The sequence below is a fragment of the Thalassophryne amazonica genome, chromosome 20 (assembly GCF_902500255.1).
Source record: "Thalassophryne amazonica chromosome 20, fThaAma1.1, whole genome shotgun sequence".
NCBI classification, from domain to species: domain Eukaryota; kingdom Metazoa; phylum Chordata; class Actinopteri; order Batrachoidiformes; family Batrachoididae; genus Thalassophryne; species Thalassophryne amazonica.
In genome coordinates this window covers 11,744,656-11,760,538 of record NC_047122.1, presented here as the reverse complement: position 1 = coordinate 11,760,538, position 15,883 = coordinate 11,744,656, and the positions used below count along the sequence as shown (strand labels likewise).

At 42.9% G+C, this 15,883-nt stretch overlaps 1 protein-coding gene across 1 annotated transcript in view; it reads right to left on the bottom strand.

Moving 5' to 3' along the window:
* LOC117502044 (alpha-tubulin N-acetyltransferase 1-like) overlaps positions 1–15,883 on the bottom strand; it is a 110,308-nt gene that overhangs the window by 67,901 nt on the left and 26,524 nt on the right. The window contains exons 8-9 of the mRNA XM_034161028.1: positions 6,454–6,528; positions 4,222–4,435 (exon numbers count right to left, since the gene is read on the bottom strand). Of these exons, the coding sequence (XP_034016919.1) occupies positions 4,222–4,435; positions 6,454–6,528 (289 nt within the window). The remainder of the gene's footprint in view (positions 1–4,221; positions 4,436–6,453; positions 6,529–15,883) is intronic.

Genomic DNA, 15,883 nt, shown 5'->3' with positions numbered 1-15,883 from the left:
CAGGCACAAAATCTGGTGACAGAGGATGGTCACTCTTGGCACCTGAAATTTGTGTCATAAAAATCACAATTGGGTAATGAATGATGATCACAACTTATATACAAAATAAACTAAGTGGTCTGTGTGTGGGCCTAATAATTATGACAAAATGGACAATAGTATAAGACAACTGACATAAGCGTTATAAGTGATAAGTCCATAACGTAATGATAAGCAGTGCTAAAATACACTGCATGTTCAACTGAAAAAGTTTCACTTGGGATAAAGGTGTCAAAATTGGTTTTTTTTTTTTAAGCCCAAATATTGTTAGACAAAACACTTGTGAATTTTGCTAATTCTTACCAGAAATGAAGTGTTCACTGCATAAGCATGTGTACTGATTAGGCTGCCAATTCCTTTCTATTTACTGCTGCTATCCACTGCTTTCTACGTTCAACATTACTTGGAAACCTGTACCATCGATACGTTTGGCTTCTGTCCTTGATAATTACTGCAACCAACTGCACAACAATATGACGGCATGGTTATAAAAGTGTTGAGATCGCGTGCACTGCTGTTGTTTATTTTGGAGTCACGCCCAAAATGGATAACGTCTTCGCGCACGCAAATCCGTGACGTCACGCACAGATCCTCAATAAATAAGCCTTCTGATCCCCTCTGCAAATCATTTATGGAAATTGTGGAAGCATTAGGATTTTGGCAATGCATTCAGGACTTGATGCACATTAGTGGAAATACCCTGGATTTGGTTCTCGCACGGTGGTATTGCTGTCACAAATATTGACATCATGCCTCTTACATCAGTGGTCTCTGATCACTCACTTATTAAGTTTACAGTTTCACTGCCGTGTTTTAGTGGAACAACAACCTTATACATCACTAATGCGATGCATCAACTCCTCAACCTAAGACTGAATTTGAAGCTAGACTGCCTGAGTCTTAGCTTAACATTTGACAAATACCCAGTCAGTAGACAGTCTTAAGGATAGTTTAAACTTAGTGCTCAAAACTACACTCGATTGCGCCACTTGTGTTAAAACCCCACTCCCTCAAAACACAGTCACCTTGGTTCAATGATTACTTGCGTGACCTCAAGCATAAGGCTAGAGGTCTAGAATGGAAATGGTGTCGTTGAAAAGTAGAAGTATTCCACCTTGCGTGGCGTGACGCTATCTTAGACTATAAGCATGCATTTACTTGTTATGTGTCGGATTCAGCCCGGAGAAACCGACCAGCGTTTGAAGGACCCAGTATAAAATAAGCAGAGCACGGTACAAAGGATAACAGAGTTTAATAAACATAACAGTGAAGTGATACGAAAAACAACAAAAGAGTGCGCTGTCTGGCGTGGTGGATTGCGGTGCGCTCCCAGCAGCGCTAACGGTCCGGAGCCAGAAAAACTGTTCGGACCCAGGACCCCGCCGACACCCCCCAGGTGGCCGCGACAAACCGAGTCTGTGAAAGAAGAAATCACCATGTGAGTCCACACTCAACACACAGAGAGACCACCCAAAGGTGCACAAACAGCAAACACTTCCTGGCTTAATTGCAAATCAGCTTCCCACCCTGCAGGCATAGAACACCCTGTTCACAAACCTCCACTGCAGTGGAAGCTGATTTAAACGACTAACATACAGCTCATATAATAAGGTGTGAGGGACACCACATTTACTGACTGTATAAATGTTTAGTCACAAAACCAAACGTACCTCAGGAAGTGTGCTGACGAGCGTGAGACCTCACCCCCTCCTCTTTCACAGACCATGCATCAAACCTGGACGTTCTCTGCATCCACTGATGGGAGATGGCTCTAGAGACGACGATCTCACCCGTCTGGTCACAAGGTCGAGTCTCTGGCAAATACACACTGTGTACTCCAGTCTTAAATGCCACCATGTTCCAATCAATGTAGATGCACCACAGCTGTGAGTCCTGACGAGCTGCACGTGATCAGCCTCAGGTGATCAGGGTGAGGTCCTGATAAACTCAGCTACACAGCCACTCAGTCCCAAATGCGCACCACCTGGGAGGAAAACCAAAAGACAGAAACAGAAGACACACAAAAGCCAGCCAGGCACGCCAGCCACAACATTACTGGCTACAAAGCGGACCAATTACCCTGATTTGATCAAGAAAAACAAGCATAACTCAAAGTTCTTGTTTGACACGGTAGCAACACTTATTCATGGACAACAACCTGTAGTTTGCTCTCCTTTTACAGCACAAGATTTCCTGGATTACTTTGAGAAGAAAATTGAAGGCATTAGGACAAACATTTCTCAGCATGCCTCAACCCAGCCACTACACCCTGCAATGGTGGGTGCCACTACTGAGGTATTACCTAGATTTACAGAATTTCATAGTATCTCACTAGGCATGCTGACGAAAATTGTAATGTCAACAAAAAGCACAACCTGTTTATTTGATCCTATACCAACAAAACTGTTTAAGGACCTGTGGCCCCCTCTTGGGCCGACTGTGCTGGAAATGATCTGTTCCTAAATGTTTCAAATCTGCAGTGATTAACCATTATGTAACAAATCTAATCCTGACCCTAGTGTATTGAAAATCTATTGGCCAATATCAAATCTATCATTTTGCTCTAAAATTCTGGACGAAGTGTTTTCACGGCAGCTCGTGGACTATTTTACTGAGAATAATCTCTTTGAGCCACTGCAGTCTGCTTTTTGAAAATATCATTCCACAGAGACGGCTCTCACTAAAGTAGTGAATGATCTTCTGCTTACAATGGATTCGGACACCAGTACAGTTCTGTTGCTGTTAGATCTCAGTGCTGCATTTGATACAGTGGATCATCATATTCTACTTGATAGGCTGGAAAATCATTTTGGGATTACTGGGAGTGCCCTTGCATGGCTGACGTCATACTTGCTTTATTCTTTCCTTGCAGGTGGTGAGCCCACATGGAGTTGACACCCTGTTGTTTCTTCCAGCTGAGCCTGACCAAGCTACATAGTTGTTGACCCTGGCAGCAGGCACTTATATATAAGCTCTTCTCCCACCAGGCACCACACCTGTTTACTTGAGGTCCCACAGTTGACAGTGCATGTCAGAGCAGAAACCAAGCATGAAGTCAAAGGAATTGTCTGTAGGCCTCCCAGACAGGATTGGCTTGAAGTGCAAATCTAGGGAAGCGTACGGAACCATAAATGGAAGAAGTTTGGATCCACCAGGACGCTTCCTTGGGCTGGTTGGTTGGATTAACTGGGCAATCGGGGGAGAAGGGCCTTAGTCAGGGAGGTGACCAAGTACCCGATGGTCACTCTGTGGGAGCTCCAGCATTCTTTTGTTGAGAGAGAACCTTCCAGAAGGACAAGCACCAATCAGGCTTGTATGGTAGAGTGGCCAGACAGAAGCCAGTCCTTAGTAAAAGGCACATGGCAGCCCACCTGGAGTTTGCCAAAAGGCACCTGAAAGACTCTTATCCCATGATTCTCTGGTCTGATGAGACAAAGACTGAACTCTTTGGCCTGAATGCCAGAAGTCATATTTGGAGGAAACCAGGCACCATCCCTACAGTGAAGCATTGCTGACAAAGATGCATAAACAAAGTTTTTTCATGTTGTTATTATGGGGTGTTGTGGGTAGATATTTTTTTTTTTTAGGGAAAAATGTATTTCATCCATTTTGGAATAAGGCTGTAACATAACAATATGTGGAAAAAGTGAAGTGCTGTGAATACTTTCTGGATGCACTGTAAACTTGTATCTGTCATGTACGTTCCAGCAAACGTTAGCCGAACTTTCAAATCTTCTCTTTGAGAAAGTCCTTCTTTATACCACTTCATGATGAAGCTGGTTAACCTGCTGATCTGAATGGTATCAGTGCGCAGATTTAGTTCTTAACTGCTGATTATTTCAGAATGAATATTTCCATGCGCTGACTGCCAGGCTGCATTGAGCAGAGCAAAGAGACTCCCAACGGCTTTCATTGTTACTTCAAAACATCAGAAAGTGTTGTGCTCCACAGTGATCTACCTACTGGGGCTGTAGTCCAAGCTGCAATCTTAGAATCTATTAAGGATGTACTAAGGACAGGCTTTTGTCTGTTTTCGGAGCACCAGTACTTCAGGTTCTGGAAGAGAGCTGACTAAGGAGAAGGTGTATAGGAATTTCTTGTTTCTGCCATCAGTATTTGTAAAGATGATGTTGCTATACCCTGAGGGTAGGATAACATTTGTAACCTGTGCGCATGCTGTACCTGGTGCGTCTTTCTCTGCAGCGGTCGATATGTGGAGACTCTGGGCTGTGTTCTCTGCTGTTCCCACAGACAGGTGCTGAGGCACCTCTGGGGGGCGCTCTGCTGAAGGAGGACCTCACACTGAGAGGGTGGGAGCACAAGGAGGATGCTGACCGCTGGGGCGACAGAGGAGGTGCAAACGGCCAGGGCAGAGCCCTCTGCTCCTGATGCACAGCTGCAGGCCAAGATCATTTCAACCATGAGACAGTGATGATCAACAGCTGCTCGTACAACTCGCAGTGAAAACACCATCCTTTGACATAATACAGCAATGAGACTTTGAACCAACACAAGGAAACCACCACAAACACACCGGATGTGTATCTGCGCCGAGAGTTTCCGGGCAGCGTTCATCTGTTATTTTGACATCATATCAGTAACATTAAATAATTAACAACTTTCCATGAGTTTCCATGTCTGGGGAAGAGGTCAGGCATGAAAAATAAATAAAAAATTTTTTTAAAAATATGATTGAAAAAACTGAGGTTGACATGGTGACTAAAGCTGGGTTTACACTGTGCGAGTTTTGGCCCTTTTTGAGTAGATTTTTCGATTTTTTGGATCGCTCCAAAAAATTTTCAGCTTGATTGTGCATCCTGCACTGTGTAGTATAGATGGAGTAACAAGATGCCTTCAACCTCTCACGACCACCTCCCCGGATGATCGGATGAAAATCAAACCCGTTTGATATTCTGGTCGGCCCTCGTGAGGGTTCCGCGCTGTTGAAGCAGCGCTACAAGCCTTCCCAGATAAATGTGACATATTCCTGTGAGATAATTAGTATATCTCATCTAAATTAATTATAAAATTTACCGGTAATAAAATTATAAAGATAACTGAATTTTTTTTAGAGTGGCTGTAATAAATATTTAAGAAACTTAAAGTTTATGAGCAAGCACATTGTAAAGATTGACACGATGGAGTTTGATGGGGAAGAGTTCAGAAAGATATGATTGGATTGTTTTGATTACTACTTACAGTTGGCGATGAAAGACTTGGGTGTTAACTTTGTGTTGAAATCAGAACAAGAAGCTGCACTGACAGAGATCTATCTGGGAAGAGACACATTCTGTGTGTTGTCGCTCCAACAAGAGCAGCACGCTGAGTAGGGTGCATAAACAGTGACCATCTCTTTGGGAGAGAGCAGCTTCTGTTTACATTTTGCTTCTGGAAACATGAGTCCGACGTATGGTTTTTGAACCTACAATGTGAGTCGTCAGATCGCATCAGAGCATCGGGCCGTATAGTGTGAGAACATTAATCGTGCACTCTGAACTTTTACAACCTGAGGTTTTGTGTTCGATCAAATGCCCCCAATGCTGACAGAAACACTCTCTTTGAGGTCGACATAAAGGTCATATCTGGAAAAAATATAGAAAATATCACTGCAAATTCTCCACTTGAATATTTAACAAGCAAAACCTGGTTGAGAACTTGGAAAGAAATCATAATGAATATGATTTTTCATATTTACAAAAATGTGGATTGATGGATTTCAGAATTGACCATAGTTTGCAGTATGTCAGTTTTGAGGTGATTCAGATGATGTGTTCAATTTCAATTTAATTAGCTTATAAAGCGCCACATCACAAAAAAAGCTGCCTCAAGGCACCTCACACAGAAGTTCAATATAAAACTTAAAATAAATAAGTAAAAATAAAAAAAAATTCAAATACATAATTAAAAACACAAGTAAAAGAATAAAATAGATTAAAAAATAAAAGCTAATCATAAGAAAGGGAATAAAATAGGTTTTTTTGTCCACGGACTCCGACTGCCTCATGGTCGCAGGAAGACTGATCCACAGAACAGGTGCATGATAATAAAAAGCGCTTTGACCCGCTGACTTCTTCATCACCCTGGGAACACAGAGTAGTCCTGCATCCTGCGACCGCAAAACCCGGGCCGGCATGTAGGGTTTCAGCAGATCGGCCAGATAAGATGGCACCAGTCCATGAACAACTTTAGAAGTCAACAACAAAACCTTAAAATCTGTGTTGAAAAAGATTTCAGGTCTGCTAGATGCACAGGGAGCCCTGCCAGCGCTCTCAGCCCCCCTGGCACTCTGAACCCCCCTGACGCTCTGAGTCCCCTGCTTTCCTTTGCTCAGAAACCTTTTATGCTGCTGAGGTTGAAACCACAGGGTCACATGTGTGAGGTTAGTGTCTTTAAGGAAAACAAGGCTTCATTTACCTTCTCTTTCCATCAAAGAATAAGGTTTGATCTCTCCATCTGGCCTTTTTTGGGGAACCTTTCGTACCTGGGATGCTGTGGAGGAGATCACAATCAGAACAGATCCGAAATGACAACATGACTCAATCTGACACAAACCACAATTCAATGCGCACTCTCAGCTGTCACTGGATGCCATGTCGTGTCACATGCAATCTCAATGACACAGTCTGGTCATGCAAACAGAAGAAGGTCATATTGAGATGCCGCCTGTAAAAATCACCTGAAGCTGCGTTCACATTGTAAATGTCTCTTGACACATAGAATCTACATTCACCAAAATAATGTCAGTAAGTCTTTACTCTGCCATTTGCCTCCACAGAGGGAAAGTTTTTTTAATGTATTTATGTCTTTTAATGTAAAAAAAAAAAGAAGAAAAAGTTCCTCTTAAAACATGATTGCACACACCACTGTAAAAACTACACGATGCAACCACCTTGGGTCCTGGATGGCAACCAGTAAGACAGACATCCGGTCCATCACCACCTCTCAAACATAACAATCTATCTGCTACAGCCATGTGGCACATGGGCGTGTCCTAGGCCAGGTGACACATGGGCGAGTCCTAGGCCAGGTGACACATGGCCAAGTCCTTGGCCAGATGATACATGGGCATGTCCTAGGCCAGGGGACACATGGGCAAGTCCTTGGCCAGGGGACACATGGGCGAGTCCTTTGCCAGGTGACACATGGGCGAGTCCTTTGCCAGGTGACACATGGGTGAGTCCTTTGCCAGGTGATACATGGGCAAGTCCTTGGCCTTCTCCAGCCACTGCAGTCTTCAACTCTGATGGCACCTGCATGCTAGATCACACCTTGCGAAATGCAGACATAAGACTGCTTAAATGTCTTGACAATTTAACATGTCTTTTAGCCTACAATACCATAATAACCCCCGGACATCCTAATGTCGCGTTCACACCGGGCGCGATCAGACGCTACAAATTTGCGGGGGTCGCGTGGCGACGGACGCGCCTCCTTCGCCCGGTGTGTCGCTCTGCTTGGGTGGACTTTCGCTGCGAAAATTCGCCCCGGTGCGTCAGCAAATAGGAGGAGCTTCCATTCTGCTCGGCGTCAACTCGTCATGAAGGGCCTTTCACACGGAGCGAGTTGTTGTGAAAAGCTCCCAATACAGAGAGTATCATTATTTACTGCAGGAGCTGCGTCTGGATGACGGCCGCTTTCAGCGGTCCTTCCGCCTCTGCGGGACCCAGTTTGAGGACCAACTGTCCCGTTCACGTGCACACATGTAAACAATTAAAAAAAAAAGAAACTCCGCTGCTTGCTGCAGCTCGATCTTCCCCCAAAAAACTCTGTCATAATTGTTTTTAGAAACCCGTCACCATTTGTTTTATTATACATCTGTGTAGTTAATTAATATAATATTCTCCACACAGACAATTCGCTCGCGTGGACGTAGGAAAAAAAAAGAAAGAAACTCCGCTGCTTGCTGTGAGGCTGCTCCTCGCTCTTTCCCAAAAAAAACACTGTCATAGAAACCAGTCACCATTTGCTTTATTATACATCTGTGTAGTTAAGTAAAATAATCTCCATGGACGATTCCCTCGCGCGCGCGTGTAAAAAAAAAAGAAGAAAAAGAAACTCCGCTCCCGCTGTTGTGGGGCTGCTGTTCGCTCCAAAAACTCGGTCATAATTGTGAAATAAAGGACAAAAGAGACATAAGTCCTGCTCACAGGCTGCTACCAGATACAAGACATGTTCACATCCTCAGTCAAACTCCAGACATCTCCACGTCACTACATATTCAGTCCCTGATTGGTCATCGAGGCGCGACGAGACGAAAAAGTTCAGATTTTTCAACTTGGGGAGGAGGGCAACATGACATGACGCGATGCAATATTGCGCCACAAACGCGCAAAACACTCAAAATCGCTTCACTCGTATGGCAAAAAATCAATTCAATTTTATTTATATAGCGCCAAATCACAACAACAGTTGCCCCAAGGCACTTTATATTGTAAGGCAAAAGCCATACAATAACTACAGAAAAACCCCAATGGGCAAAACAACCCCCTATGAGCAAGCACTTGGCGACAGTGGGAAGGAAAAACTCCCTTTTAACAGGAAGAAACCTCTAGCAGAACCAGGCTCAGGGAGGGGCAGTCTTCTGCTGGGACTGGTTGGGGCTGAGGGGAGAGAATCAGGAAAAAGACATGCTGTGGAAGACAGCAGAGATCAATCACTCATGATTAAATGCAGAGTGGTGCATACAGAGCAAAAAGAGAAAGAAACACTCAGTGCATCATGGGAACCCCCCAGCAGTCTAAGTCTATAGCAGCATAACTAAGGGATGGTTCAGGGTCACCTGATCCAGCCCTAACTATAAGCTTTAGCAAAAAGGAACGTTTTAAGCCTAATTTTAAAAGTAGAAAGGGTGTTTGTCTCCCTGATCCGAATTGGGAGCTTGTTCCAGAGAAGAGGAGCCTGAAAGCTGAAGGCTCTGTCTCCCATTCTACTCTTAAAAACCCTAGGAACTACAAGTAAGCCTGCAGTCTGAGAGCGAGACGCTCTATTGGGGGTGATATGGTACTAAGAGGTCCCTAAGATAAGATGGGACCTGATTACTCAAACCTTATAAGTAAGAAGAATAATTTTAAATTCTATTCTAGAATTAACAGGAAGCCAATGAAGAGAGGCCAATATGGGTGAAATATGCTCTCTCCTTCTAGTCCCCGTCAGTACTCTAGCCGCAGCATTTTGAATTAACTGAATGCTTTTCAGGGAACTTTTAGGACAACCTGATAATAATGAATTACAATAGTCCAGCCTAGAGGAAATAAATGCATGGCCACCAGAAGATCCAGTATTAATTTCACTAAGCACTTTTAAATCCAAATTGAGAGCACCTGAGTCCAGCTCCATAATATGCACTTGCTTTTATAGTATGCTTGTAATTTAAATTTTTATCATCTTTTTATTTGCCTTTTGTTTGTGTCTGTGTAAGCGTGTAACTGTGCTTTGTATTTGCTGCTGTTTATCTTGGCCAGGACGTTCTTGGAAAAGATGTTCTTAATCGTAATGGGAGTATTTTAGTTAAATTATCGTTATATATATATATATATATATATATATATATATATATATATATATATATATATATATATATATATATATATATATATATATATAAAAGTTACTCACAGGATTTGAACCCATAAGGTTCTAAGTGAAAGACAGGCACTTTACCACTACACTACAAATACAGTTAAACAGTAATGACATAAAACACCTAAACTCAAGAAAGACAAAAACGTATTTAATAAAAAAAAAAAATTAAATAAAACGAAACGATATGTAAAAGAGGAAGTAAATTTATGAGCTATTTTCTGGCCTAACCCCCCCGAATATTGGCTGATGTTAAACTACACAAGAGGTAAGTTGGAGCAAACTTTGCCACAAAGAGATCTGTGCTGGACTGATTCTGTCTGCTTGTCTTGATCAGCGATTGGACACAAACACTTCAAGTTCAGTGGCTGAGAAAAAAGGGGGCTGGAGATAATTATCATACTGTACAAACGCCATAAAAATGCGCGCCATGAAGTGCACAGACGCGCGTATTTTACGTGCATTGTGTGCATCTGAATGGCGGTTTTTTAAGGCGTTTTTTTAAGGGCTCCATTGTGGCGTAAAAAATGGCGTATTGTTTGACACATTATGGCGCATTTAACGGCGTCGTCTTTAATTATGGCATAAAAAGCGTCGTAATAACTGACAAAACACCGTTTTTTACTGCGTTTTTTGGTGACACGCAACTGAAAGTGGCGTAATTGTGGCACTGTTGGCTTGCCATACACTCGCGTCGTTTCACTCGCGTTGCGCTGTGCGGTTTGGCGCCAAAACGCGTCCTTACATAGGGATTACATGGTAACCTGTGGCTGCAGTCACTCGCGTCAAGCCCCGTGTGAACGCGGCATAAAACAACACTCTACACTGCCTGCCCAAATGAAATAGGCTGTGAAGAAGAGAAACAGCATGAAACCATCATAGAAGACGTTTTCACAAACAACATCAAAATCCTACAGCAACAAGAGACGAATATTAGCATCAGAGGACTTGAAGAACATCAAGAAGGAGACCACAATCACTCTTTTTTTCTACTGTGGAAAAACCTAAACACTCATATCACGGTGATGGGATACTATTACTACAAGCAAACTAATGAGAGATTTTGCTAAGCAAAACACACCTTCGCTAAAAGAAAATCATCTGTGTACATACACCAACACTGTCACAGAGTATAAAACAACCTTTGAAACTGGAGAGGATTTCTACCAGCAACTTCATGGTGCAATCAAAAAGCTCTTCAGTAGAGATATTTGTGCAGTCCTAGGCAATGTCTGTTAGGATTTTCCCTGCCCGGGTGGTGTTTCTGTAGTAACCCCCTTCGGCACCTGTCTCCCCTTTTGCCAATTTGTTTTGATTGATTCATGTTATGTAATACCCTGGTTTTGTTTCTTATTTGTCCTCTGTGTCTTATTATCTGTTGTGTTCTGGTAGTCATGAGTTTTACTTTCTTTTATAATCCATTTTGTGTTCAGTCTTAGTTTGGTTTTGTTTTTCCACATTTAGTCACAGGTTTTGGTTGCAGCTGGTCTGCTCTGTGTCGGCCTGATCCCGTCAGATCTCAGAAGCTAAGCAGAGCAGGATCTGGTTAGTACTTGGATGGGAGACCTCTTTGGAACACCCTCGGCTGTGTGTGTTTCTCCAGGTAAAACCGGAGTTGTGTCAGGAAGGGTATCCGGTGTAAAACTTGTGCCAATTACCAATGCGGATCTGGTTGTATCTGCTGTGGCGACCCCGAACAAAAACTGGGAGCAGCCGAATGAATGACAAGTCACAGGTTTTGGTTATTATTGATCTTCAGTTTTTGGGTTTTTACGTAATTATTGTATGGCCTTGCCTTACAATATAAAGCGCCTTGGGGCAACTGTTTGTTGTGATTTGGTGCTATATCAGTGTTTCTTATTTTATTATGTTTGATCTATTTATTGCTTATTTCGGTAGTCTCTGGTTTTGTCATTTGGTTAATTCATTTTGGTGTAATTTATGTTGTCATCTTATTATTGGTTATTGCTTTTACTTTCATACTTTAATCTGTTTCAGTTCTGTTCTAGTTTTGGTTATTATCATAGATCTTCTGGTTTCCCGCTTTTTATATTATTCACGTTAGGTACTGTTTGTCAAGCTTGTCATGTTTTGCACCGCTGGTTTTTCTGTTACTTACAGTGGGGTAAAAAAGTATTTAGTCAGTCCCTGATCGTGCAAGTTCTCCTGCTTAGAAAGTCTTACTTAGAAGGTCTGTAATTTTAAACATAGGTACACTTCAACTGTGAGAGACAAAATGAGAAAAAAAATCTAGGAAATCACATTGTAGGATTTTTAAAGAATTTATTTGTAAATTGTGATGGAAAATAAGTATTTGGTCAATAACAAAAGTTCAACTCAATACTTTGTAACATAATCGTTGTTGGTAATGACAGAGGTCAAATGTTTCCTGTAAGTCTTCACCAGGTTTGCACACACTTTAGCTGGTATTTTGGCCCATTCCTCCATGCACATCTCCTCTAGAGCAGTGATGTTTTGGGGCTGTCGCTGGACAACATGGACTTTCAACTCCCTCAACAAATTTTCTGTGGGGTTGAGGTCTGGAGACTGGCTTGGCCACTCCAGGACCTTGAAATGCTTTTTACGGAGCCACTCCTTTGTTGCCCGAGCAGAGTGGTTGGGATCATTGTCATGCTGGAAGACCCTGCCACACTGCATCTTCAACGCTCTCACTAATGGAAGGAGGTTTTGGCTTAAAATCTCATTATACATGGCCCCGTTCATTCTTCCCTTAACACGGATCAGTCATCCTGTCCCCTTTGCAGAAAAACAGTCCCAAAGCATGACGTTTCCACCCCCATGCTTCACAGTAGATATGGTGTTCTAGGGATGCAACTCAGCATTCTTCTTCCTCCAAACATGACAAGTTGAGTTTTTACCAAAAGTTCTATTTTGGTTTCATCTGACCACATGATATTTTCCCAATCCTCTTCTGGGTCATCCATATGCTCTCTGGCAAACTTCAGACGGGCATTGAACATGTACCAGCTTAAGCAGGGGGACACGCCGGTGTAGCCCAGGCTTCATAAATCAATCAATCAATCAATTTTTTTATATAGCGCCAAATCACAACAAACAGTTGCCCCAAGGCACTTTATATTGTAAGGCAAGGCCATACAATAATTATGTAAAACCCCAACGGTCAAAACGACCCCCTGTGAGCAAGCACTTGGCTACAGTGGGAAGGAAAAACTCCCTTTTAACAGGAAGAAACCTCCAGCAGAACCAGGCTCAGGGAGGGGCAGTCTTCTGCTGGGACTGGTTGGGGCTGAGGGAGAGAACCAGGAAAAAGACATGCTGTGGAGGGGAGCAGAGATTGATCACTAATGATTAAATGCAGAGTGGTGCATACAGAGCAAAAAGAGAAAGAAACAGTGCATCATGGCAACCCCCCAGCAGTCTACGTCTATAGCAGCATAACTAAGGGATGGTTCAGGTAGTAAAGAGAGAGGGAAATAATTTAAAAAGAGGAGTGGGAGTCAATTTTTAGCTATATGAATGTGTGAGTGATAGCTGGCATTTACAGGGTTAACTCCATTTCCCTAAGCAGAAGGGGCATCGCAGCCTGACGACACAGCCGACCGCGTTTGGTGAGCGCGGCACGCAGAGAGAGACGCAGCAAGAGAGAGACCACACTGACTGGGCACGTGCGTGTGAGAGCGGCCCTGCTGAAAGTCATCCATAAATTAAAACTGGAAAAAAAAAAAAAAAAACGGTTCACAGTTGCTGTAGGTCGGACTTGCGGAATTTTGGTTAATGTTAACTGCTCGGCGGTAAGTCCAGTGTATGTTTCGCGTCGAGTAAAAGTGGGATAGCTGTGGCTAATATTAGCTGCTAAGCGTTAATGTAGTGCCTCGTGGGTGTTAGCCGCTAAGCTAGTTCTGACTCTGAATCATATACACCTGTGCTAACTGAGCTAACAGTTGAGCCACTGGAGTAACTCAGGCAAGATGTTAAGCCATCGTGTGTGCACGGGTGTGTGTATGTGCGTGCGTGTGAAAAAATAAAAGGGATGAGATTCATGTTACTTCATCACTTTTTGGAGTAGTTGATGATGGAGCATTTGACTTAAGTTATCTGTGAGACATTATAAACTATAGTGAAGTGAAACCTGCGAAGAAAAAAAAAAGGGGAAATTGTATTCTGTTTTCCAATTAATTATCTTTATGAGTTTTTGGATTTATATAGGTCATATTGTTATCAACTGTTTTAACTATGAATTTGTGGCCTTGAGTAGTTGAACTTTACTGATCCAAGTGAATGTGGACCTGATTCGCAGGTCAGGTTTTTGAGAGATCTTACGACTGATGCTGAGAGCGGACGGCCGTGTACCAGGAGTCAGTTTCAGAACAAAAAAGAGAGATTTGCAGCCAGCGGTTAGCCACCAGAGGGCTCACCAGGTACCAGCCTGGAGATCCAGATCCAAGGAGGAGAAGGACAACTGCATTCACCTCCCTACTTGTGGTGTGGTAGGATAAAGTTGAACACAACCATAAGGGCCCTAACGAACGGACAAACTTGAGTTCAAGGAAAAAAGAAAAAGAGACCAAAAGAGAGAAAGGAAAAAAAAAAGCCACAACAAAGGACGCATTTTTTTTGTTTGTTCACTTCTGCGCGCATTTCATTTTTCCTGTTCAGTACATAATCCTGTGTTACACTGTTCCTATTAATGACCCAGAATATATATTTCTTAAAAACATCAGTTTTGAGTGAGTGTGTTTAATGTTGATGATCCCACTTGGGCTTTGTGAGCGACTGTCTAGAAATTCTGATAGATGGTCCAAATTGGAAATGGATACTGAACCATATCATTACCGGTAACTCCATCAGGCAAAGAAGGGTTACACCAGGTACTGCAGGATTTGAGTCCCTCTCTGCAGTGTGTAGCCTTTGTTACTTTGGTCCCAGCTCTCGGCAGGTCATTCATCAGGTCCCTCCGTGTAGTTCTGGGATTTTTGTTCACTGTTCTCATGATCATTTTGACCTCACGGGATGACATCTTGCGTGGAGCCTCAGATCGAGGGAGATTATCAATGGTCTTGTATGTCTTCCATTTTCTTACAATTGCTCCCACAGTTGATTTATTCACACCAACCTGCTTGACTATTGTAGATTCACTCTTCCCAGCCTGGTGCAGATCTACAATGTTCTTCCTGGTGTCTTTCAACAGCTCTTTGGTCTTGGCCATGGTTCAGTTTGGAGTATGACTGTTTGAGGCTGTGGATAGGTGTCTTTTATACAGATACCGAGTTCCAACAGGTGCCATTAATACAGGTAACAGGTGGAGGGCAGAAGAGCTTCTTAAAGAAGAAGTTACAGGTCTGTGAGAGCCAGAAATCTTGAAGTAGTTTGTTAGCATCACGTATCTACATTCCAGCCTACTTGTTCAAGTCCTGTTTTGCTCTGCCGTGTTTTGACCTCACTTTGTGCCCCAGATTTAGTCTCTGCCTCAGTCCTGGTAATTAGTCTCTCCGTGTATTCGAAACCTGCTTGTTTTGACTGCATTTTTGCCTGACCCTTGTCTGTACTTTTGCATCGCTGCTTGACTACCTGTGTACTGTACCCTTGCCTGGTTTAATGATAAAGTCATCTTTTGATTCCTACATCATGTCTGTGAGTCTGCATCCAGTGTCTAACCATTTCTGTCAACTTCCATTTCAACTAAAATACTAAAGCAGGCCCAGTTTCCACAACCCTACTCAATACCAAGTCCATACATGCTTTGAACAAGGTAGGATCCCATCCCATCCCATAGGAACACATCCCTATTATGAATAATCCTTGCAAACACCTTCCTCCTGAGAGCAGTGTAATACCCCTATGACCACGCTTTCCTTACCAAGATTCAATCAATCAATCAATCAATTTTTTTATATAGTGCCAAATCACAACAAACAGATGCCCCAAGGCGCTTTATATTGTAAGGCAAGGCCATACAATAATTATGTAAAACCCCAACGGTCAAAACGACCCCCTGTGAGCAAGCACTTGGCTACAGTGGGAAGGAAAAACTCCCTTTTAACAGGAAGAAACCTCCAGCAGAACCAGGCTCAGGGAGGGGCAGTCTTCTGCTGGGACTGGTTGGGGCTGAGGGAGAGAACCAGGAAAAAGACATGCTGTGGAGGGGAGCAGAGATCGATCACTAATGATTAAATGCAGAGTGGTGCATACAGAGCAAAAAGAGAAAGAAACACTCAGTGCATCATGGGAACCCCCCAGCAGTCTACGTCTATAGCAGCATAAGTAAGGGATGGTTCAGGGTCAC